Genomic DNA, 22,272 nt, shown 5'->3' on the forward strand with positions numbered 1-22,272 from the left:
ACTGAGACCTCCAGGCACCCCGAGGCCTTTCTCCAGCCCAACAGGCTCTCACGACCCTTGAGCCAGCCAGGTGCCCCCGATAACCTCATTTTAACCTAAGTGCCTCTTTAAAGACCCGCTCTCCAAATACAGTCACGTTCTGAGGGACCAGGAGTTAGGATGAAGGCAGATGAGTTTTGGGGGGGATACAGAGCAACCTTGAGAAGTCATTCAACCTGAGTCTCAGCTTTCTCCTCTGTGCAAAGGGGCTAAATCGTACCTGCACATGGGGGTGGGGGTGACCTCCCAGTAACATGCCTCATCCATGGCGGGAGCAGGTAAGGACTTGATATCCGCCTATGTCACTGATTAGGACAGTGTCAAAAGGCAGTAGCATCTTCAATGTGACTGAATATCCCAGAATTTAAAAACCCACCCATGGGATCCCTGGGTGGCGCAGCGGTTTGGCGCCTGCATTTGGCCCAGGGCGTGATCCTGGAGACCCGGGATCGAATCCCACGTCGGGCTCCCGGTGCATGGAGCCTGCTTCTCCCTCTGCCTGTGTCTCTGCCTCTCTCTCTCTCTGTGACTATCATAAATAAATTTAAAAAAAAAATTAAAAAAAAAAAAAACCCACCCATGGAACAGGTTAAGCAGAGCAGGAAAAAATGTTTTGTAAACACCTCTATGTGCCAGGTTCTTGGTATCCTGTCCATGTGGAAGCAGAGAGAGAAAGAAGTCCTTAGCACCGGGGTTGCTGGGTGCACCTCACAGGTCCCCAAGGCTGCCTGGAGCCCCCTGACCAAATCCCCAGGGAGAGGCCAGGGGGAAGGGGTGGTGTGTTCATAGGCCTGGCCCCCTTGCTTCGGTGCCCCCCATGTCCCCAGGACAGATGCAGGCTCCTGCTGTAGCTGCTCCCAGCCAGGCCCATGGTATCTTTGCTCTCCCGGGCAGTGTTCCCCAGGGCACCCCCAAATGGACTCCCACACACGCTCCATCTCAAGGGCTGTTTCCCAGGGACTGCAAGCTAAGAAAACAAGGCATCAGAGAAGCAGAGTAAAGAGATAAAGAAATGTTAGGCATGGGAAGTGAATGAACACTATTTGTTTTAAGTCATCAATTCGTAAAGAAGCTGCAAATCCCCACCTGCAAGATCAGGTGTATGAATGATACACCTCCTTCGCCTCGTGCATCTGGATGCATCAGTATGTTCATGTTTCCCTCCATCAAATTCCACATGGAGGTGGAGGTGGAGGAGCAAGGGACACGAGGTTACGTGCTGGGGTGCGTATCCTGGCAGGACGCTGCTGTGGGGGCACAGGGAACTGGAGGTGCAGCCCAGGCTTGGGCCTCAGGATATGGGGGGTCAGCAAGGAAGAGGGGGCAGGGAGGACAGAAGAAGGAAGGTCTCCACGCAGAATGTGCAGCGTGCGGGAAGGCCAGGAAAGGTGAGGGGGACAGTCTGTGTAAGGACTTTATGAGGGGTGCCAGGGGGGCTCAATCGGTGAAGCATCTGCCCTTGGCTCAGATCATCTGCCCTTGGCTCAGATCATGACCTCAGGGTCCTGGGGTCAAGTCCCACATCGTCGGGCTCCCTGCTCAGTGGGGGGTCTGCTTCTCCCTCTGCCCCTCCCCCTGCTTGTGTGCTCTCTCAATTTCTCTCTCAAATAAATAAGTAAAATCTTAAAAAAAAAAATGTAAACTGAATTCTAGAATTAAAATTACAATGTCTGAGATGAAAAATGAGGATAGAACCTACCAAAGTGAAACAGATAAAAATACTTAGGAAAAAAAAGGATGACAGGAGCATCAGTGAGCTGTGAGACCACTTCAATCAACCAAATATATGTGTGATTACAGTCTTGGGGGAAAAAAGAGGAAAGTGGAAAAATACTTGAAGCAATCGGTACTGATGGTTTTCTGAATCCGGTGAAAACAACAGGTAGAAAACACATGAAGAAAAATACATCAACGTGCTGATCAAAACCACATTGGCTGAATCCAGTAATATGTACATGGGCAGCATAATTGGCTGCGACATGGAATTTCATTTTAGAAATGAGGACTAAGGACGCCTGGGTGGCCCAGTGGTTGAGCATCTGCCTTTGGCCCAGGTCATAATCCTAGGTTCAGGGATCGAGTCTCACATTGCGCTCCCTGCAGGGAGCCTGCTTCTCCCTCTGCCTGTGTCTCTGCCTCTCTCTGTGTCTCTCATGAATAAATAAATAAAATATTTTTTTAAAGAAGAAAGAAACAACTAAAATTTATAAGTAGAGGAAAGTATTGGATTTTCGGGAGATTGTGCAGAATAGAATCCGAGGGAAGAACTTTCTGTGATAGATCCCTGAACACATCACATTCCGCAACCTCATTGTAAACCGGCTAGTTAGACTTGACAAAGAAACAGCCTGGGAACAGTAATTAGACCCCACATCCGCTTACACTGGCTCCTTAGCAGCACTAACATATACGGAATAATAATAATAGTAATAGACGGAATAATAATAGTAATAACGTAGGCAAGAGATTTAAGATAAAACACAACCCGTAACGATCAGCGCAGAGGCTAAGACGCAATCTGTATTCTATGACGGCTCTGGAGCTTGCGAGAAAGCATCCCTAAGTCGGGGTGAATCAGAAGAAATGTAAAATGGGTGAAGAAGAAAAAGAAGCTGCACCTATTGGGTGCACCTATTGGGCGCCTACCACATACAAAGCACTTTACCGAGGAGGACACAGAAACTCAAGGAGTGACCGAGATAATCTTGAGGTCCTGGGGTCGAGTCCCACATCAGGTTCTCTGCTCAGCGGGGAGTCTGCTTCTCCCTCTCCCTCTGCACATCCCCCTCAAATAAATAAATAAAATCTTTAAATTAAAAAAAAAAAAAAAGGGATCCCTGGGTGGCACAGTGGTTTGACGCCTGCCTTTGGCCCAGGGCGTGATCCTGGAGACCCGGGATCAAATCCCACGTTGGGCTACCGGTGCATGGAGCCTGCTTCTCCCTCTGCCTGTGTCTCTGCCTCTGTGTGTGTGTGTGTGTGTGTGTGTGACTATCATAAATTAAAAAAACAGCAGCAGCAGCCCCCATTTCAGAGCTTATTTAGAGGATTCTCCTGAGCAGATGGACAAATCCATCCGAGGAGAGCACCAGCCCATGATGAGACAAAGCCGTCGCAACAAGAACATGGAGTCCCAGCAGATGTGTCTGAGACCAGCTCGCATGGAGGACAGACGTGTCCGAGAGCAGAATAATGTGTAAAAGAAGGAAGAAAAGAGATAAAGAAGCAAAGGTGGTAACAAGAGACTCTTAGGTGGTAACAAGATGGTCTCTGAGAGAGACCATCTCTCTCCTGGTGCTGAAGTGGCACGTGCCTCAGGTGCCCCACGGCAGCCCGCACCTGAGTACACGGCTGCCACTGCACAGAGACCTTTGGTTCACAGCTTCCAACTTTTCCCCATCCCCGTGTCACACAAGGGGATGCCACAGGTAACACACAACTTTCACACCACCGTCACCCTTTGGAGGTGATCAAGGATCGGCAGAGAAAAGCCAAAGGCAGCTTTCGGTTCACTGAGTGTCCAGTTCATCACTCATGGCCTCTTGCTCATGGAAACCATTTGTCTGCTAAGCTCTGAGTGGCTGACCCTGGGGTAGACGCCCTTCTACAAGGTCAGCCCCATCCCCGGGGAGCGAGACACAAGCAGGTGCCACAAAGGGTGTCTGCAGTCTCTTGACCCCGATGAGGAGGACAGAGGAAGGCTTTAGGTCACAATGAGAGTGCCTTGCGCATGGTGGATGCTGTGATGCTGGAGGGGGTGAGGCCCCTCTGGCGCCAGGTGTCTGTGGAGCCTCAACGTGGGAGTCCCACCCCAAGGTGGAATCATCACATTGGGAGGGTTGCTGCCCGGCATGAACATCTCTATGATGCAGAGTCTCTGGGCCCCGCTGAAGACCTCCAAGGTCACACGCACTGCCTCCCCTTCCCCCGAGGCTCCCCAACGTGGGAGTCAGTGGACTGGGATGTGGATTATAGTTCCACTCGGCCCAAAGCCCCTTCCTCTGCACCCTTGCCCCACAGTTTAAAGCCAGCAGGTCAAGGGTGTAGCAGTGCTCTGCTCCCTACTTGGTGATTTGTGGGGGATCTGCCCAGGAGCTGTCCCAGACTCTCCCCACTCTGAGGCATAACCAACCTCCTTCTGTGCAAAAGGCCTCAAACGGTCAAGTCACCAGGCCAGCCCTCCTACCCCGCAGCCTCAGAGGGCGTCGCCTTCCCCACCTGAGTCCATCCATTCCCACCATAACTAAGTTAGAATTCGACAGCAAAGTATTCAGCAGCTGTCTGAACCGGCCAGGATGGCAGCTGGGAATGCCTGTGGAGTGGCAGAAAGCAGCCTATCCTGGGTGTGGAAGGCAGACTCCTGAGCCTCTGGCTGGCTGTGGCCAGCCCCCCGACCCCTTCTTCCCCACAGGTCCAGGACCCCCACACCACGGGCTAGGGCCTTGCGTGGTGGGGCTCCTACCTTGTGGTCCGGAGGCAAGGCAGTGGCCGCAAGCAGGTGGCTATCTGGAGACATGGCGGGTGCCAGACGCCATAGGAGTTGGGTCCACGCTGCCTGCAAAGCGATTTACAAACAAGGACACATGAGTGTTCCAGCCGCGCCGCTGCTGACACAGGGGAGGCTGGAGTGGCTGCAGAGTCCTCTGAGCAATCCTGGGGCTGGAGACGAGGATGTGGGAGGGAGTGGGGAGGGCCTAAGCCAGGTCTGGGGCTCATGGAGAGGCTTCACCTGCCCATGGGTTACTGCCCCCAGCCCTCTTCCTCTCTCAGAGCTCTGGGAGCCTTTGGGGGCGCCGCCCACCATCAGATGCTCAGTTCCCACCAGCCTTCTGGGGCTCAGACCTGCTCCCTCCGTCCTGGGCTCCCTTGGGGCCCCCAGGGTCCGTGCACAGGTGCTAACACGTCACAGTGCTCAGCAAGTGGCAGGGCTCTGTGGATCCCCGGGCTCTCCTGGGGCTCCTCCTTCCCGGAGGCTCTTGGGTGCATGCCCAGGCAGATGGCTCCCACAGAGATTCACCCCAAATGTCGAGGCACGCCACAAGGGAGTGGTTATTGCTGCTTACCAGGTTAGTGTCTTTCCAAGGTCAAAGTTTGCTTTGAGAAGTGAGGGAGAGGACCACGGGGGTGGGGTAAGGGGGGGGGGAGTGGTTCTGAGGACAGGGTTCAGGTGGCCTATGAGTTCCCCAAGGTCACGTGCATATTTTTCTAGGCAGAGCCTTCCTGAGTCTCGGGGATCCCTCACCTAACAAGCTTAGGAACCTGCCTTGGGGAAGCACATGATGAATCTGAGGAGTAATGACAGTAAACACTAGCCCTGAAATTTCAGCAATAAGGGGGTCGGAAAAAACAAAACAAAACCGGACGTGTTAGTGCACCAGGAAAACTGGGATGAGGAAAACATGCACAGACAGAGCTGCCAAAGTTCCCGAGGGCTTTCTCAGAGTCTTGAGGGAGGCCCTTGAGAGTGTGAGGTCTGGTTTTTGTAGCTCTAGACCTACGGGAATCCATAATTCTTTTCCTCGATGGAATTCTGCTTGCACAAACATGTGACTAGTGCTCACGGTGACAGGCAGATTCTGACAGCCAGAGATGGAGGGGGGTCACGGAAGGAAAGCTCCAAGTCCCCTTGAGAAGAGTGGGTGCAAGGCGGGGGAGGGGCAGGGGACGTGGTCACAGGGGGTGTGAACTGTGTGTCCAGTAGAGAGACTGTCTGTCGTCCACCAGAGCACCAAGGGTGCATGTGGCTATCACGCATGTGAACATGGGACTGGAAGTCAGAGGGACGGGTGACACCCAAGTTTTGTGTTGCAGAGGCACAGTCGGGCAGGTGAGCTTCAAGGTCAGCAACAAGCAAAAGCACGCCCTGCACGTGTCATCACCGTATGGGCATGGGGGAACAGGGGGTTGAGAATCACCCCACCAGGGGCCTGAGTGCCAGACCAGAGCACAGATGGAAAGATGAGGCCTACCGCCAGGTGTCCACACGACGGCACTCCGCTCAGGCCCAGGCTCTGAACCCGGGTGAGCACAGCGGGCTTCAGAATAAACCCGCTGAACGGGTTTGGCCATGAGAGGTTACATTTCAGAGGCCGTTATATGAATCTATTATAGTCAAATCCACATAGTAAAAATAAAAGCTGTGTGCAGGGTACAGGTGGGGCAGCAGCGAATCTGCCTGTTGGGACCCAGCACAGGGCTGGGGCAGGCTGCAGGCCCTACCAGCTGTATGTGCACCAACAGGAGCCCCACCCACCCGGTCACCCCTACCTCCCCGCCTCACCCACATGGTCACCCCACTGCCCCACCTCGCCCATGCGGTCACCACCACCACCCTAGTGGCACACCTCTGTCAGTCAAAAATCAATCAGCTGGGCACGTCAAACAGGTGGACTTTATGGTACATAAACAGTACCCCCCTTAAGCAGCTTCTGCTCCTCGGCAAGGCTGTGAAACCTGACACGGAGACTGCATGGCCGCATGCCGGCACCTAGCACACAGGGAACGCGAGGCACTGGTGACTGGTCAGAAAGGGACTGAGAGCAGAGTGCTCCAGATGCGCCTGGCAGTCCAGGCCCACGGGGTTGCCTCAACCCCGCAGCTCATGGAGTCCAAAACCCTTCCCTTCATGGTAAGAGCAGGCAGGGGCCCCCAGGTGCCAGCCGCCACTTGGCACCTCAGACACGTGGGCACATGGAGACCCCAGGATGTTTCCTCGGAGAAGCAGCAGCTTGTGGGAGAACACAGAACACATGGTAGAGACGACGAGGACCCCTGGGCTGCGGGCAAGCCAGGTGGAGGCTCTGGGTGGCGCAGCCTGAGCCCATGGGCAAGCCAGCCCAGCACGGGGGCCCCGGAGAGAGCAGCATCACGGCTCCCCCGCTCCCCTCACCCGCCAGCCCCTCGGGGCTCTGAGGCCCCACAGAGTCCCGGCCAGGGCCTGTCTGTCTCCTCCATCCTGCACCCTCTGCAGGAGAACGAGGCAGTCTGGCAGGACGGGGTATCCCCGGGACTTCCTGCTCTTCAGCAACACCACCATCATCTAAGGAAACCCAGGAGCACGTCTGCAGGACTGTGAAGCTAGGAGGAGCCCATCGATGGATCCCAGGGCCACACAGTTAGGGAACAGGGGGCGTCGTCTCCACCTCAACCTAACACCGCAGGGGCACACGTTCACGCATCTGCTGTGTCACCCTTGGGTGGCGTTGGGATCATGTGCCTGCACGTTTCCTGGAAAGTGACGATCTGGGCTACAAGGTGGCTACTGACCCGAGCGACGGGATCCACCCGGGGGGGCAGCAGGCAGGGAGCGCCAAGGGGTACAGAGGGAATATTAAGGCCTGAAACAGCTTTTACGATTTAACCCGGTACCGAAACTTCACCGACTCCTAAAAGCATCCATCCTTTCCAGCCGCTGCATTACACACAGGGAGAAGGGGGTCTGTCCACGCATAGGATGTGCAAGCTATGGGCGCGGCAAGTCCGCACGGAGCCCCTCGCTGGCTGCCATCACTCTGCGCAGTGGACACTCTGGTGTCGGAGCAGGTGGGAGCTGCGGCTGAACGTCTTCTGGCACTGCTGACACTCGTACGGCTTCTCGCCCGTGTGGATTCGCTGGTGGAGGAGCAGCTGGGAATGCTGGCCGAATGTCTTCTCACAGTCAGTACATTCGTAAGGCTTCTCCCCAACATGGATCTTCTGGTGGAGCAGCAGCTCTGAGCTGTCCCAGAAGGTTCTCGCACATTCGCTGCACTGGTGGGGCTTCTCTCCGGTGTGGATCCTCTGGTGGACGGTGAGGTGTGAGGTCCGCCTAAACGCCTTTCCGCACTCGAAGCACTCGTAGGGTTTCTCCCCGGTATGGATCCGCTCGTGCCTCAGGAGCTCCGAGTTGCCCCGGAAGGCCTTCCCACACTCCTTACACACGTAGGGTTTCTCGCCAGTGTGAATGCGAATGTGCCTAATGATCTCAGAATTCTGGCCGAAAGTCTTGCCACACTCATTGCACTCGTAGGGTTTGTCACCGGTGTGAATCCTCTGGTGCCGGATGAGCTCAGAGCTCTGCCCGAAGCCCTTCCCGCACTCGTTACACAGATAGGGCTTCTCCCCGGTGTGGATCTTCTGGTGCCTGATGAGGCCCGAGCTGTGCTTGAAGGCTTTGCCACACTCGGTGCACTCGTGGTACCTCTCCTCGGTGTGGATGCGCTGGTGCTGGATGAGCTGCGAGCTCACCCGGAAGGTCTTTCCACACTCGTTGCACTCATAGGGCTTCTCGCCCGTGTGGATCCTCTGGTGCAGGATAAGCGCTGAGTTCTGGCTGAAGGCCTTGCCGCACTCCTCGCACTTGTATGGCCTCTCCCCCGTGTGGATCCTGTGATGGTGGATGAGGTGTGAGCTCTGGATGAAGGCCTTGCCACACTCGCTACAGGCAAAGGGCTTCTCCCCGGCATGAATCCTCAGGTGCCGTCGCAGGCTGGAGTTGGTCCCAAACGTCTTTCCACACTCTTTGCACTCGAAGGGCTTCTCTCCACTGTGAACCCTCAGGTGCTGAATCAGATGCGAGTTCTGGTTGAAGGCCTTGCCGCACTCTTTGCACCTGTGAGGCTTCTCACCCACAGGAGCTCTCTGCGTACAGGGAGACTCCACATTCTCCATGGGGTTGTGGTGGGAGGTGGCGAAGGCAGGGACGGCCTCAGCTGGGGGGTTGGCCTGAGGCGTGAGCAGGGGTGCCCCGAGGCTACAGGTGCGCTCCTGCTCCCCACGCTCCCCGTACTTCTTGCCTGGGGGTGGCCTCTGAAAGACAATGGGCCCTGGTGCAAGGCCCCTACCCCGAGGGGACAACTGCCCCGTGCTCCTGTCAGTGGACCTTCTCGAGTGCCTGTCCACCGTGTCTTCTGCGCAGGCCACTCTGAACTCCTGGCCCTGGCAAACCACCCAGGGAAGTGTCTCCAATCCTGTCGCACGTGGCTCGGGTTCCTCAGAAACTTCTTCCTTGGGGATTACCTCCGTGCTCTCGGTCCCCATGTTACAATCTGAAATGACAGAGGGCAGCGTGTGAAGTGGCTACATGGCACATGACCAGGATAGAGCTAGGGCACTCTGGAGGGCAGGTGCCCATCAGTCACCTGCCCAAGCAGTCCCGGGGTCTGGGGAGATGACAGGATGCTGCCAAAGAAGGGACCTGGGGTGATGGCGGGCACGCCAGACAAAAGGCAGACCCCGACGGGTGACAGGATCATCGGAGGAAGAGACTTTTTTTTAAAGATTTTATTTATTTATTCATGGGAGATACACAGAGTGGCATAGACACAGGCAGAGGGAGAAGCAGGCTCCCTTTGGGGAGCCTGATGTGGGACTCGATCCCAGGACCCCAGGATCACGACCTGAGCTGAAAGCAGATGCTCAACCACTAAGCCCCCTAGGCATCCCCAGAGGAAGAGACTTAAGGAGGGAGATGGGATACGGATGGGGAGAGACACTGGTGAAAGTTGCAGAATATGGGTGATGAGCTGGCAGAGGGCCTGGGGTGGTAGAAAGCATGAACAGGGTGTGCACGGCCAGGACAGGCCCGGAGAAGAGGCAACACGACAAGCAGAGCAGTACCCAGGGTGGAGCGAGGAACCCCTACTGCGCACAGCCCCGGGACGCTCACCAGGCTATGGGCCAGGGCGCCGTATCCACAGGACCGACCATCCAAAGGTCCCCACAGTGGAGCCCAAGCAGAACCACATGTCAGGCCTCTGAGCTCCCCTCTGTGTGGGTGACACAGTGCCGGCCTCAGGGTGCCCCGGGTCCGCTCTACCCCCCACAGATGGAAGGGCCCCCGCCCCGTGAGAAGCCCCAAGACTGGTCACTTTCCAGGCTCCCTTCAGTGCCGCTGACCTGCCTCCTCCTTCCCCAGGACCAACCCCTTGAAACGTCCCGTGTGGGGCTAGCTCTTGCTCTGTCTCAGTACTTCCGGTCTGCGCTCACCTTTCTCCAAGTCAGTCCCAGCATCACCTTGTGAAACGTCCAAACGTATCCTGGTGTTTTCACGCCTGTCATGTCTCTGTACGCCTTTCCTCTTGGTGACTTTTCTTACGTTTTCTAACCTGTTATTCTTATTATGTGGCAACAGGACTTATTTTTTACAGACTGGTTTTATAAACGATCTCTACAGAATTTTCTTCATCCTTTTTGGATCCCAAAGCCTACACTTTTTCTAAAATTCTGAAAGGCTGTGGCAAAAAGTCTTTTAGTTGTCACCGATGTCCTTTCTTCGACACTTCATTAGCAACAGAATAATGAATTTATTTAGTGTAACAAGGAGCCTAGCTAGAGAAATACATTCCTCAGCTTTCTCTGTGGCTGGCTTTGGCCACATGAGATGGTAAAGTGCAGATGAAAGAGCGTGGGACTTCTGGGAAGTCTCCTCAGGGGCGAGGAGATGCCTTGCTTCACTGTTTTCCACACTGTGCCCTGGGCGACAGGTGATGGGCAGGGTGCCACCTTGGACCGTGAGCACACAGGACACTCCAGACCCTACAATGGGGCCAGAGCAGGAAGGACCCTGATGACTCCACAGAGCTGCCATCCTGATCCTGGAATGCCTGCCTCTGGACACACACCCCTTTTTTTAAAGAATTTATATTTATTTATTCATGAGAGACACAGAGAGAGAAAAGCAGAGACATAAGCAGAGGGAGAAGCAGGCTCCCTGCAGGGAGCTCAATGCGGGACTCAATCCCAGGACCCCAGGTCACGGGCCTGAGCCGAAGTCAGATACTTCATCAACTGAACCACCCAGGCACCTCTGGACTTTTTTTTTTTTTTTAAGATTTTTATTTATTTATGAGAGAGTGAGAGAGACAAGCAGAGACACAGGCAGAGGGAGGAGCAGGCTCCATGCAGGGAGCCTGACGTGGGACTTGATCCTGGGTCTCCAGGATCAGGCCCTGGGCTGAAGGTGGCACTAAACCGCTGAGCCACCCAGGCTGCCCTGGCCTTTTTTTTTTTAATGTGAGAGAAATATGCTTTTGCCTTGCTTAAGCTGTTGCAGTTTTTTGTCTTGTTTTTATGAAGCCAAACCGATTCCTAACTGGTACTCTGGCCCAGGGGTGCAGTGATCCCTGTCACAGAAGTGAGGTCCCAGCACTAGGACAATGAGCCTGGCCTCTGTCCAGGGAGTCCACAGCCAATCTGAGGAGTACAATCCTCTGCCCTTCTGCCAGTAAAGGGATTACTGTGGAAGGTGATTCTCAAGCGGGAATGGGCAGCCATGGGCCTATTTATCCCCAAGACAATGCAGAGTCGTGGAATGGTTTTGAAGCCAAGGAGTGACACAGCCCACGGTCAGGCACAGGTGCACTAATGGCCACTTCGTGGAACTACCCAGTAAGCGGCAGGCCAGGACCCAGGAGGTCAGCAAGGCAAGCACAGGGCAAGGGGCATGAGCTCTAACCAGGGCGCCAACAGCAGAGGGGATGCAGAGAAGACAGCTGGAGAAAGAGTTCGGAGGTCAGATTCTGTGAGACGGGGCTGGAGGTGACCGCATGGGATACAAGGTAAGGAAGACAGAGGAGGGGTCACGACGCTACCCCGATCTCCCTGGAGATAAGACAGGCTATCAGGGGCCAGCAGTGCCAGGGGCTAGGGATGCTGGTGCAGCTAGCTGAGAGAAGAGGACCCATGAACTCTGTGTCACATGAGAGAAGTTTCGAGATACCCACACAGAGTATCAGGGAACCAGCCTAATGGTCTGAAACTTACACTGGTCAGGGCTCTGCGTGACAAGTGCCGGAGGCCAAGGACAGACACATAGGAAGCCTAAGTTAACGTGGATGAGCCCTTCTCTTATCTTCCTCCATTTCCTCCAGGTCTTCCCACCTTTCTCCACCCCACTCTGGGCCCCAGAACGCTAACCGCGGCAGACAGCACTGGACCCTTGGGCTTCCAGCTGCACTCCAGTGGTGGTGAGCCCCAGCAGCGGGAGACCAGAAGTAGGGTGAGGCCACCCTAGGCTGGTGGCATCCCTGCACCAAAGGTCATTACTCTGCTCGGGGAGTCTGTCCTACCCCTTGATTGTCTCAGGGCCTGGGGCCCAGCAGCCTCTCCTACCTCTTCCGTCTCTTCAGGCCCGAGCTGGCGACCCCTCCAGTGTCATCAGCCCCAGGTTCCTCAACACCTCGCCCACACCCAGGTCATCTACAATTAACTCCTCTGCAAACAGACCTTCCTCAATCATCCCATTTTGAGTGAGCAGTTTCCTGTCTGGATCCTAGTACAAAGGAGGGGGGTGGAGGAAGAGAAGCCCACCAATGAGAGAAGGGATGGTCAGGGAAGAAGGAAAGAACCAGGTACCCCATCCCAGGCGTCACCAGGGCCGTGGCAGACAGAATTACGAAGGGCCACCTGGAAAATGTCTACCGGGACAATCAGGTGGCCGCGGGTGACCTGTGAGAACAGGCTCCATGGCCCAGGAAGCACAGCCAGGTGGCGGCAGACTGATGAACAAATTCGCTACTTCTCTCAGAATCTGGATGAAAGGTCAAAGCCTGAACATGATCCTACAAGGGGGAATGGGGTGAGTGGAGAACCAGGTTTGGAGGGAAGGGGAAAGCAGTGATTTGGGGTGACCTCTGCCAACCTCCAGCCAACCAGAGGACGGTGGTCAGCAGCACCACCAGCCTCACCAGTCGCCCTCTCGACACCTGGAAGGAACCTGATCTCCTAGAGGAACCCCGACATCCTGGAAGCTCTGGTGCTCCCCCGAAAATGACCTGTAATCTTCAACTCCTCACCCCACCCAGCAGGTGCCCTGGCTTTCCCACAGACTCAGGGCAGGTACCCAGAAGCTGGATTTCTCCTTTTTGTTGATTCTTTTGCAAATGACAGGCGAGTATGTAGCTACACACAAGGATCCACTGCAGGGGCTTTACCTCTGTTCTTCACTCCTGGTGCCACAGGAGCCGGGAAGTGCCATCCTACAAAAAAACGTCTCCCTGATACTCAGCCCCGATCCAGATCCAGATCCAGAGCTGGTACTATTCATTCCGTGTCTACTCCCCACCCCCTCCGGCTCCCTCCTCCCCGTCTCTCCCATAGTCACTGCCTTCCATTATCCAGTGCCTCACAAAGTCATAATTCACATAACCCACATCTGTCCCCACCACGTAGAAAATCACCTGCCCACGGTACGAGAGGACACACTACCCAGAAGTCAGCATATGTCCACCCCCAACTTCGAGACCTAGTTCAAAATTCAAATCCAGAAAGTCTCCCCAACTGAATGTGACCCCCTCCAACCGCTCTTCTGCCAGGCATTCTGCCAGTGACACAATAATAATGTCACCTGTTGAATGATACTGCTTTATTCCTTCCTGGCACCTCCTCACAAGTGAATCAAAGCCAAAATCCACTGGGTAGATTTTCCCAGAGGTGCAGCTACTCATCAGACCTCATGCTCCCGGGGAAACACTCCCCTACTCACAGCCTGAATTCAAATTTCCATCCATTGTTTCCTGTCTTTGTTTCTCACTTCACTCCCCTAAACCTGGAATTGGCTGTTTCTGGAGAGAGTGAGAAGACAGAAGTGCCCACCTGAGTGGGAGGGTGACCCCTCCTGGTCCTCAGTCTGGAGGTAACATGCAGACCACTCTGGGGTCACCACAGTTCACAACAGGGTCTTCAGCTTTGCAAACCCAGATGTTTTTTTCAATGCACCCCCGAGAGCACCCCACCCACAAAGTGCTGATGCATACACCAGATGCCCACCAATTCATTAACAAAAACTAAAACTGAAAGGACCACACTGCCCAGATGAAAATCTACATGGGAAGCCACATAAACCCTGAGAACATGATGTATCATAGGCTTGCAATCAGAGCAGAAAGACGGTTTTTTGTTTTGTTTTGTTTTTTGTTTTTTAATAAAATGATTGTTAAATTTTAAGAATTCTTAGCCCAGAACGAGGCTGGATGCCCAAGAATCCACTGGGAAATGTACTGAAACTGCTAAATCCCAGGTCCCACCTCAGGCCTCCCAGAATCCCTGGGTGTGGGGCCCAGGGCGCTGTGTCCTGAACAAGTGCCCTGGGTGGTCATAATGCCCCGGCAGGTTGGGAAGCCACTGGCACCACCGCCCCACATTCAGTCCAGGGCGCTCAGCTCGACCCAAGGGCTGGCCTGCTGGGACCACACGCGTGTGAGGCAGCAGGATTGTAGGTACAGGCTCCTGCCCTCCCTCTGGAGGGCACACCCTCCCCTGAACTCAGAGTACATATAATACAACAGACCAGATCATCTTCTCGGAGTTAAAAACCACACTTCCCTTACGCTTCTCAGACTGTAGTTGCCGTGACTGGACCTGAGCTTGCCCTCAAGTGTCTAAATCAGAGTTTACAGCAGTCTCTTGAGACAGCAACCTCACCCAATCCTTTGAGCTTATCTGCCAAAAACCCTGATGTGATCTGTAGCAAAGAACTATTAATCCATTAGCTGACAGTCTGGTTAGATCTAACAATACTGTTGAATGTGAAGGCTGGAACTGGAGGGACAAAAGGCCCAAGAATCACTTCCTTCCTCAACAGAGTCTCGCTGAGGCCACACGCCAGAGGTTTTTCCAGCCCAGAATGATACACGGTAGTAAAACAACGGAGGGCCTGCGTGGGAGGCAGCTCTCTCCCTCCCGTAAAGAAGGACGAGAACCAGGTGAAGGAGCCTGGAAGGGAAAGCTGCAGGCCATGGGGCCACGAGGCCACAGTTAGGCAGGCCCGATGGTGGAGGGAAAGGCAACCGCAGGCCCCATGCCCACAGATGTTATAGTTGCTGTTTTTGCACTACTCCACACGCCATGCCCCAGCGCTCAGGGCAGAGGACGAGGGAAGCAAGGCCTCAGAGGCCAGGAAGCACCGGGGTAAAGAGAAAGGGAACAGAAGGAACCTTCTGGCTTCCATGGGGCACATGGAAAAGGAAGAAGAGAAGAAAGAGAGAGCACACTGGCATTCTGACGTGGGGTACGGAGGAGCGCTTACTGCGTGCTGGGCACTACCTTGTGAAGCCCTCACAACCTCCCTGTGAGACAGGCATGCCCCAGAGGGTCACTGTGAGGAGGAGGAGCCCGTCGGCATGCTTTCCGGACTCTCTCCAGCCCCAGAGCAGCTGGGAATCCGGGGACACAGGTGGTGGAAGAATGAGGGAGTGACCTGAGGATGCCAGTGGAGACACACTTGAGATGGGTGAGCAGGACGGACGCAGATGGAGTTGGGGCAGGGAGGGAAGTGTGGGGCACTACGAGACTAGATGGGTTACAGAGAGGGCAGAGAATGTGGCGAGCACACGAAAGCTTGGGCAGGGATCCCAGAACGCCGCATGAGGTTTAATGTCGAAATGCCAAAGCTTATAATACATGCAAAACATCCTTTGCAACTACTCAGATTTATGATGAAACACTTTGGAAGTTGACTGACAAGTAGATACGAGGATACAAAGCTTCTCCAATTATTTTGTGGTGCATCTGACCAAAGAAGTGGGAAGTGGCCTTGCACGCTCTGCAGGAGATGAGACCTCCTCTAAGTGTTCCAGGACCCAGAGCGACCAAATCCCTCGCAAGCAACTGTTCACAACAGCAGGGACTGCCTCGGGAATGGATATGCCTTCATGTGGGTCAATGATATTCTAAGCAGGTTTGCTGGGAGCCTCTGGGAATAAAGCCAACCATCCTGAGAGCAGCACAAGAAAAGACTTGGAGATGTCGTTGCCTGGAACTGCTGCTGCTGCCGTTCCTCCCCCAGCTTGGATGAGGCAGAGAGAGCTAAAAACCGAGGCACAGTGGAGCCACCACGTTTGTCCTGACAGCACTTCACCACCTGACTTCCAATCATGAGAGCTTGCACACATGCACAAAGCCAGGCTGAGTTGCATCATGTTACTTGCAGACAAAAGCATCTTAAAGCTGACAGACTTCCCAGTAATGTCTGAAAGGCCAGGTCCCACCAAATATTCAGTATCTGGTACCAGGATCCCCTCCTACCCATCATCTGCACTCACACGTGCAGGAAGCAGGCACTCTCATGCTCCTCTTCTTTTTTATTTTTTTTAATTTTTTATTTATTCATGAGAGACACAGACAGAGAGGCAGAGACATAGAGGGAGAAGCAGGCTCCCTGTGGGGAGCCCGATGCAGGATTTGATCCCAGAACCCCAGGGTCATGCCCTGAGCCAAAGGTAGACGCTCAACCAATGAGCCACTCAGGCGTCCCTCTCATGCTCCTTTCAACTGTACTGCCCTGACTTGTGCCATGTGGCTTCCCGATCACAGGTTCCCAAGGCCTACAGAATACAAACTCGTGCAGGTGGCTCAGGATGCCCCCCTGGTCAGGCCCTTTCCCGGGCTCCCCGCGGTCCCCAGGGAGGGTACTGCAGCACCCTCCCCTTTGGGAACAGTTTATACCCACTTGCTGGGATACTCCCGCCCACTGCTAGCACTTCAGGCACAGAGTCCTCTCCTGTGTGTGCCCCTGAGGTCCCTCACCTAGGAGCAGCCGCTGCAGTGTATGGTCCGTGTCTGGCCAGCCTGTTCCCACCCAGCCTTCTTCGGCCCCTGGAGCAAGGATGGAGCTCCCTTCACCTTGCTGCTGGGGGGGTGGGGTGGGGGGCTGCCACAGTCCGGGCACTCTTACACACCGCCTAGGTGAATCCCTCTACATAACAAGCCTGGGGGGCCAGTGAGGAATCACTGCACATGCATCCGTGTTCGGGTCCGAGGAGCCCAGCACGATGCCCGGACACCGCAGATGCCCCTCACCGTCTGCAGACCGGAGCTCCCTCCTCCCGATCCCGAGGACCTGTCGTTTCCAGTGCCCCCCCGTCCCCACCGCGGTCCCGCCGCCACGACGGCTCCATTCCCTCCGCGCTCAGAGCCGGCTACAGTCCGTGACACCCCCCCGCCCCCTCCCCAGGAGCCCGGGGTGCCGAGCTGGGGCGCCACTGCCCGCCCTGGCGTCCCCGCCGCCCACTCGGGGCTGGGGGTCCCGGGGGACCCTGCGGGGCCCGCGTCCCTGAGCAGGTGGGGAAATGGAGGCGGGGGTGGGGGGGCAGCCAGTCCAAGGTCACAGCGGGGCTCGGCGCGACCGCCCGGCCCGCGGGCCGCAGCAGCCCCGGAGCCCCGCCCCGCCCCGCCGCGCCGCCCCGGGGGAGGTCTCACCGCCGCCACTCGCTCCCCGCGTTCCCAGCGCCGCGCTCCCCGCCGCCGAGATCTCTGTCCCACGGGCGGCGGCCGCCCTGCTTCCACTTCCGGTGCGCTCGGCCAATCAGCGCGCGGCGGCCTCCGCGGAGGAACAGGTGGGCGGCCCGCCTGCGCCCCCCAGCCCGCCCCGCCTGCGCCCCCGGGCCCGCCCGGCCACCGCCCCTGGTGCCCGCCCCGCCGACCTCCCGCGGCGTCGGCTCCCGGGACGTCCGCACCCCCGCGCCCGGTGGCGCCCGCGTAACCCCCGGATCACCGACTAGCCGGGTCCTCCAGGCGGCCTAGAACGGCCCCAGGGACGCACTTCCGCCGCTGGGCCGGCCGCTCTGCCCGCCGCTGTCGCTGCCCCTCGTCCACCTGAGCCCGAGCGGACGCTGGGCGCTCCGAGCTCGGCCCTCAGCCCGTCGCCCGCTTCCCGGAGCGCCGAACCCCGGGAGCCCAGGAGCGGGGCGAGGAGAGGGAGACCGCTCGGAGGTCCGTGGGGCTTGCTGGAGGGGACGCCGCAGGGGACAGTGCGGGGCAGCGAGGACACCGCCTCCTCCGCCGGCCTTCTGATGTGTGACCAGCGCAGCTGGCTCGCCCCCGTGCTCGGGCCCTCTGCCTGGTGGCCCCTGTGCCGTCCTTTGCACCACGGGCTTCTTGGTTTCAGGTCTCCGTTCTCAGGTCACGTCCCAGAGGGGCCCCGTCCCTTCCAGCGCAGCCCCGGCCGGCAGCACTCCTCCCAAATCCCGGTTCTCGGGCAAGGGCTGTGATTGGCTCCGGTCGGCCGGTTCTCAGCGTCAGTGTATTTGTGGGGCAGGAGAGTGAGCCCGGTTATCCGGTCAGGGCCACCTGTCTGCCCCAGCTGGGGCCCGGCACTCTAAGACAGAGGTACTGTGTTTATATACAGTACACACACCGTCAGAAAGGAGAACTTTCTCTTGAGTTGGTCATTGGAATTAGGCCCAACCTTCCAGTCAAGCACCTCTGCCACCCACACCAATATCACCAATATCCTTAACTCCTTTGCCCTCCCATCTGCAACTACCCAAGATGTGTGTGAACCCTGGATCGGCTGAAATGTCCACTTCCTTTGCCTAGGCTACTAACAGCTAGTGGGAAAAATACTCTTCAAGAAGAGCCCTAAGGTTCATGTATCATTTATCCTTCCCGGAGGCCTTTCCCTGCTTCCTAGAAGTCGTGGTCTGTTTCCTAGTCAGCTGGTCTGCCGGTTCCACCACCGCTCCTGCAGCATTCTTTGGTTTACTCCAAAGAATATGTCCTGTATCCTGCTCCAAAGCCTGTATCCACTCCCACGGTCCCCCATCACAGGCATCGCTGGCAACATCCATCCCAAGGGAAGATGCCCAGACTACGAGGGTACCCGGCCTCAGAACCAAAGGTGGGAGATACTTACTTTCACTGACTTCTATCTAGGCCACCTGCATTAACAAGCATCTGCATCAAGAACCCAGATAAGGGATTCTCAACCTTGGCTGCACATTGGAATCATTGGGGTGGGGTGGGAATTCTTTAGAACTACTGACACCTGGTGCCACACGCACAGATTCTGTTGAAACTGATTTGAGACAAGGACTGGGCATTTTTTTAAAGATTTTATTTATTTGAGAGAGAGCATGAGCAGAGGGCAGAGACAGAGGGAGAAGCAGACACCCTGCTGAGCAGGGAACCCAATGTGGGACTCGATCCCAGGACCCTGAGATCATGACCTAAGCCGAAGGCAGACGCTTCACTGACTGAGCCACCCAGGTGTTCCAGTTTGGGCGTTGTGTGTGTGCACAGGCATATGTACACTCACTTTGTGGTTTTTTTAAGCTTTCCAAGTGATTCAAACAGGCAGCCAACAAAGTTGAAAAACAGCAACCTAGGTCAATGACTCAAAATGTGGTCTGAATTGGCAGGATCAGCATCTCCTGGGAACTAGTTATAAATGCACATTCTCAGGCCCCATTGACACATCTTCTGCATGAGAAATTATGGGATTAGGGAGGCACCTGGGTGGCTCAGTCACCTTCAGCTCAGGCCCAGCCCCTGTTCAGGAGAAACCAGCCGCAAAACATTCAGGTCTCACCTACACACACCAAAGCCACAGCTAAAGCAGAGTCAGGACTCGATTACATCCTCGCTGTTCCCCTCCCACATGCAGCCTTGAAGAAGCAACCGAGGGCATCAAAAGGGCAGCCTCCTGCCCTAGACCCGACAGTCACCCCCCAGGAGACCAGAGCAGCCGATTCTGAGCCTGACTTAGCAACGCCAGTTTTTCAGCATGCTGGGATAGCAAGTCCTGCTCAGGCAAGTTCTCCATGCCTAAGAGGTGCTCCGGAGTCCTGTGGGGTCCACATCTCTCTCCAGGGAAACCAGAACCCCCTTTACGTGGAGTAAAGTGCAGCAGCGTCAGGGAAATTGGGCCTCCATGCTGGGTACCAGGGGTGGGGCAGAGGAGCTGGCACCCAGGGCCCCTCGCACACACATGGTCCCTTTGTTTCCGAGGCTTCATTTAGCTGCCAACACCCACAGATTCTGTCTCTAGACCCATTCTGGGCTCCGGGACCTCCCCTCCCCTGCAACATGAGTTGCTCCCATGATGATCCTTGAGCAACAGCGTTCATGCCACGTAGGGAATGACAATGGCTAAGGCTTATCCAGGTGGGGGAAAATACAGGCTTTGAGGCAAGGTTTAAGAGAGCAAAAGCAACATGTCCGAGCCGTACAAATAGCTAACATACTTACGAAGCCCCCTCACCTACATGGGCCATGGTAAGAGCATCTGCAAGCTTCCTTAGGCTGCCTACAGTGAGTATAGACAAGGCTTCCACAGATGAGGGAGCCCAAAGAACTCACCGACTTGTCCAAATGTAATCGGGTCAGACGCAGGGAGGCGAGGATTAGCACCCACGTCCCCAGACTCCTCCTCAGGCTCTTCTCACTGCAACCTGACTGTCTCCCCAAAGGCCCACAGGACACACAATCTGCCTCCACCCCTTCTTAATGGGGTGGAGCAAGTTCTGCCACTCTGTTGACAATGAGTCAGCTCCAGAGAAGATATTTCAAATCCAACATTCACAAAATCCTCGCTTACCTGACATGCGTAAAGTATCTCCCATCTACCAAAGTAAAACCCTACACAGGGATGCCCGGGGGCTCAGTGGGTGAGCATCTGCCTTCATCTCAGGGCATAACCCCGGGGTCCTGGGATCAAGTCCCACATCGGACTCACCACAGGACCACAGGGAGCCTGCTTCTTCCTCTGCCTGTGTCTCTGCCTCTCTGTCTGTCATGAATAAATAAATAAAATCTTTAAATAAAAGAAATTAAGATTTCTACGTGTATTTTTCAAGGCTAACATTGGTACCATTACCTAATGAATATAAGGGTGTTATTATAGAAAGATTACAAAAACCATATAAAAATATTTAAAACTGTAGCAATACATTTTACCATCTTGGTAATCCTTTGCTTTAAGTAAGCTTTTATTTTTTTATTTTATTTTATTTATTGTAACTCATCTCTACACCCAACGTGGGGCTTGAATTCGTGACCCCGAGATCGAGAACCACATGCTCCTCCAACTGAGCCAGCCACATGCTCCTAAGTAAGCTTTTAATTTTAGAACGGTTTTGAATTTATAGAAAAGTTTCAAAGGCAGTACAGAGTTCCATGTCCCCACACCCAATTTCCCCCATCAGCATCTGATGTGAGTCTGAGACATGAGTCTGAGACGTTTGTTACAATTTGTGAACTAATCACACATTGTTATTAACTAAAGTCCATAACTCATCCAGATCTCTTTAGCCCTCACCAATGTCCTCTTCTTACCCCAGGATCCCATCCAGACACCACATTACGTTTGGTAATCATGTCTCTTTGGCTCCTCTCGTCTGTGACATAACCGTACATTTAAAAATAACAGCAGAATGCACACCATCACCGCAGGAGGTGCAGAAGCAAATCAAAACAGCTGCCAAGTCCACATGATACACAAGACGCCAGCATCTGTTTACCAGCTCACCGTGTGAATAATGCACAATTTCCTTCTCTCAGACTGCAATCGCCAGCTGATTCAGGTGCAGCAGGACACTGCAAAATCTAAAAGTCACCTCAACCCAAAGGAGAAAGCCTGTCAATTTAAATTCAGTATCTGCATAACACGGCCAGAGAGGATGCTGAAACTCACACTTGAGAGAATTGATTATGAATATTCCAGAAAACAGGTGCCAAGATACAGATACACAGACATCCTCAAACCTCCATGGAGGAGGTGCTCCAATAATTCCATTTTTAGGGATCCCTGGGTGGCGCAGCGGTTTGGCTCCTGCCTTTGGCCCAGTGCGCGATCCTGGAGACCCGGGATCGAATCCCACGTCGGGCTCCTGGTGCATGGAGCCTGCTTCTCCCTCTGCCTGTGTCTCTGCGCCTCTCTCTCTCTCTCTGTGACTATCATAAAAAAAAAAATTAAAAAAAATTCCATTTTTAAATTAGTTACTGAAACCTAAAGGACATTTATTGATCTTTGGAACATTGTTATGAATACTGGACAAGTTCTAATAACCCACCAAAATGTATTCAACCAATAATACCAGTGAGACAGTATACCGTTGCGGTGAGCAATATAAAACAAATGCTACATTAAGAATAATCATAGCGGGGATCCCTGGATGGCTCAGCAGTTTAGCACCTGCCCAGGGTGTGATCCTGGAGACCCGGGATCAAGCCCCGCATCGGGCTCCCTGCATGGAGCCTGCTTCTCCCTCTGCCTCTCTCTCTCATTCATAAATAAATAAATAAATAAATAAATAAATAAATAAATAAATAAAATCCTTTTTTAAAAATGGGCAGATGTTAAGAGACATTTCTCCAAAGACTTCCAGATGGCCAACAGACACACAAAAAGATGCTCAACATCACTCATCATCAGGGAAACGCAAATCAAAACCACAAAAAGATGTCCCCTCACACCTGTCAGAACAGCAAAAAATCGAAAACACAAATACCAGGTGTTGGCAAGGCAGTGGAGAAAGG

At 54.6% G+C, this 22,272-nt stretch overlaps 1 protein-coding gene across 21 annotated transcripts in view; it reads right to left on the reverse strand.

The window, feature by feature from the left end:
* The window catches only part of ZFP3 (ZFP3 zinc finger protein), a 91,373-nt gene extending 74,019 nt beyond the window's left edge, over positions 1–17,354 (reverse strand). For 16 of the 21 annotated variants that reach the window (XM_038536485.1, XM_038536491.1, XM_038536492.1 and 13 more), the window contains exons 1-3: positions 17,215–17,354; positions 6,384–9,065; positions 4,502–4,594 (exon numbers count right to left, since the gene is read on the reverse strand). In XM_038536485.1, the coding sequence (XP_038392413.1) occupies positions 7,546–9,057 (1,512 nt within the window). In that variant the 5' untranslated portion in view covers positions 9,058–9,065; positions 17,215–17,354 and the 3' untranslated portion in view covers positions 4,502–4,594; positions 6,384–7,545. Of the gene's footprint in view, positions 1–4,501; positions 4,644–6,383; positions 9,066–17,214 lie in introns of all 21 variants that reach the window. The other 5 variants (XM_038536504.1, XM_038536503.1, XM_038536501.1 and 2 more) reach the window with 3 other exon arrangements.
* Positions 17,355–22,272: the final 4,918 nt, after the last annotated feature.

The sequence above is a fragment of the Canis lupus genome, chromosome 5 (genome assembly GCF_011100685.1).
Source record: "Canis lupus familiaris isolate Mischka breed German Shepherd chromosome 5, alternate assembly UU_Cfam_GSD_1.0, whole genome shotgun sequence".
NCBI lineage: Eukaryota > Metazoa > Chordata > Mammalia > Carnivora > Canidae > Canis > Canis lupus.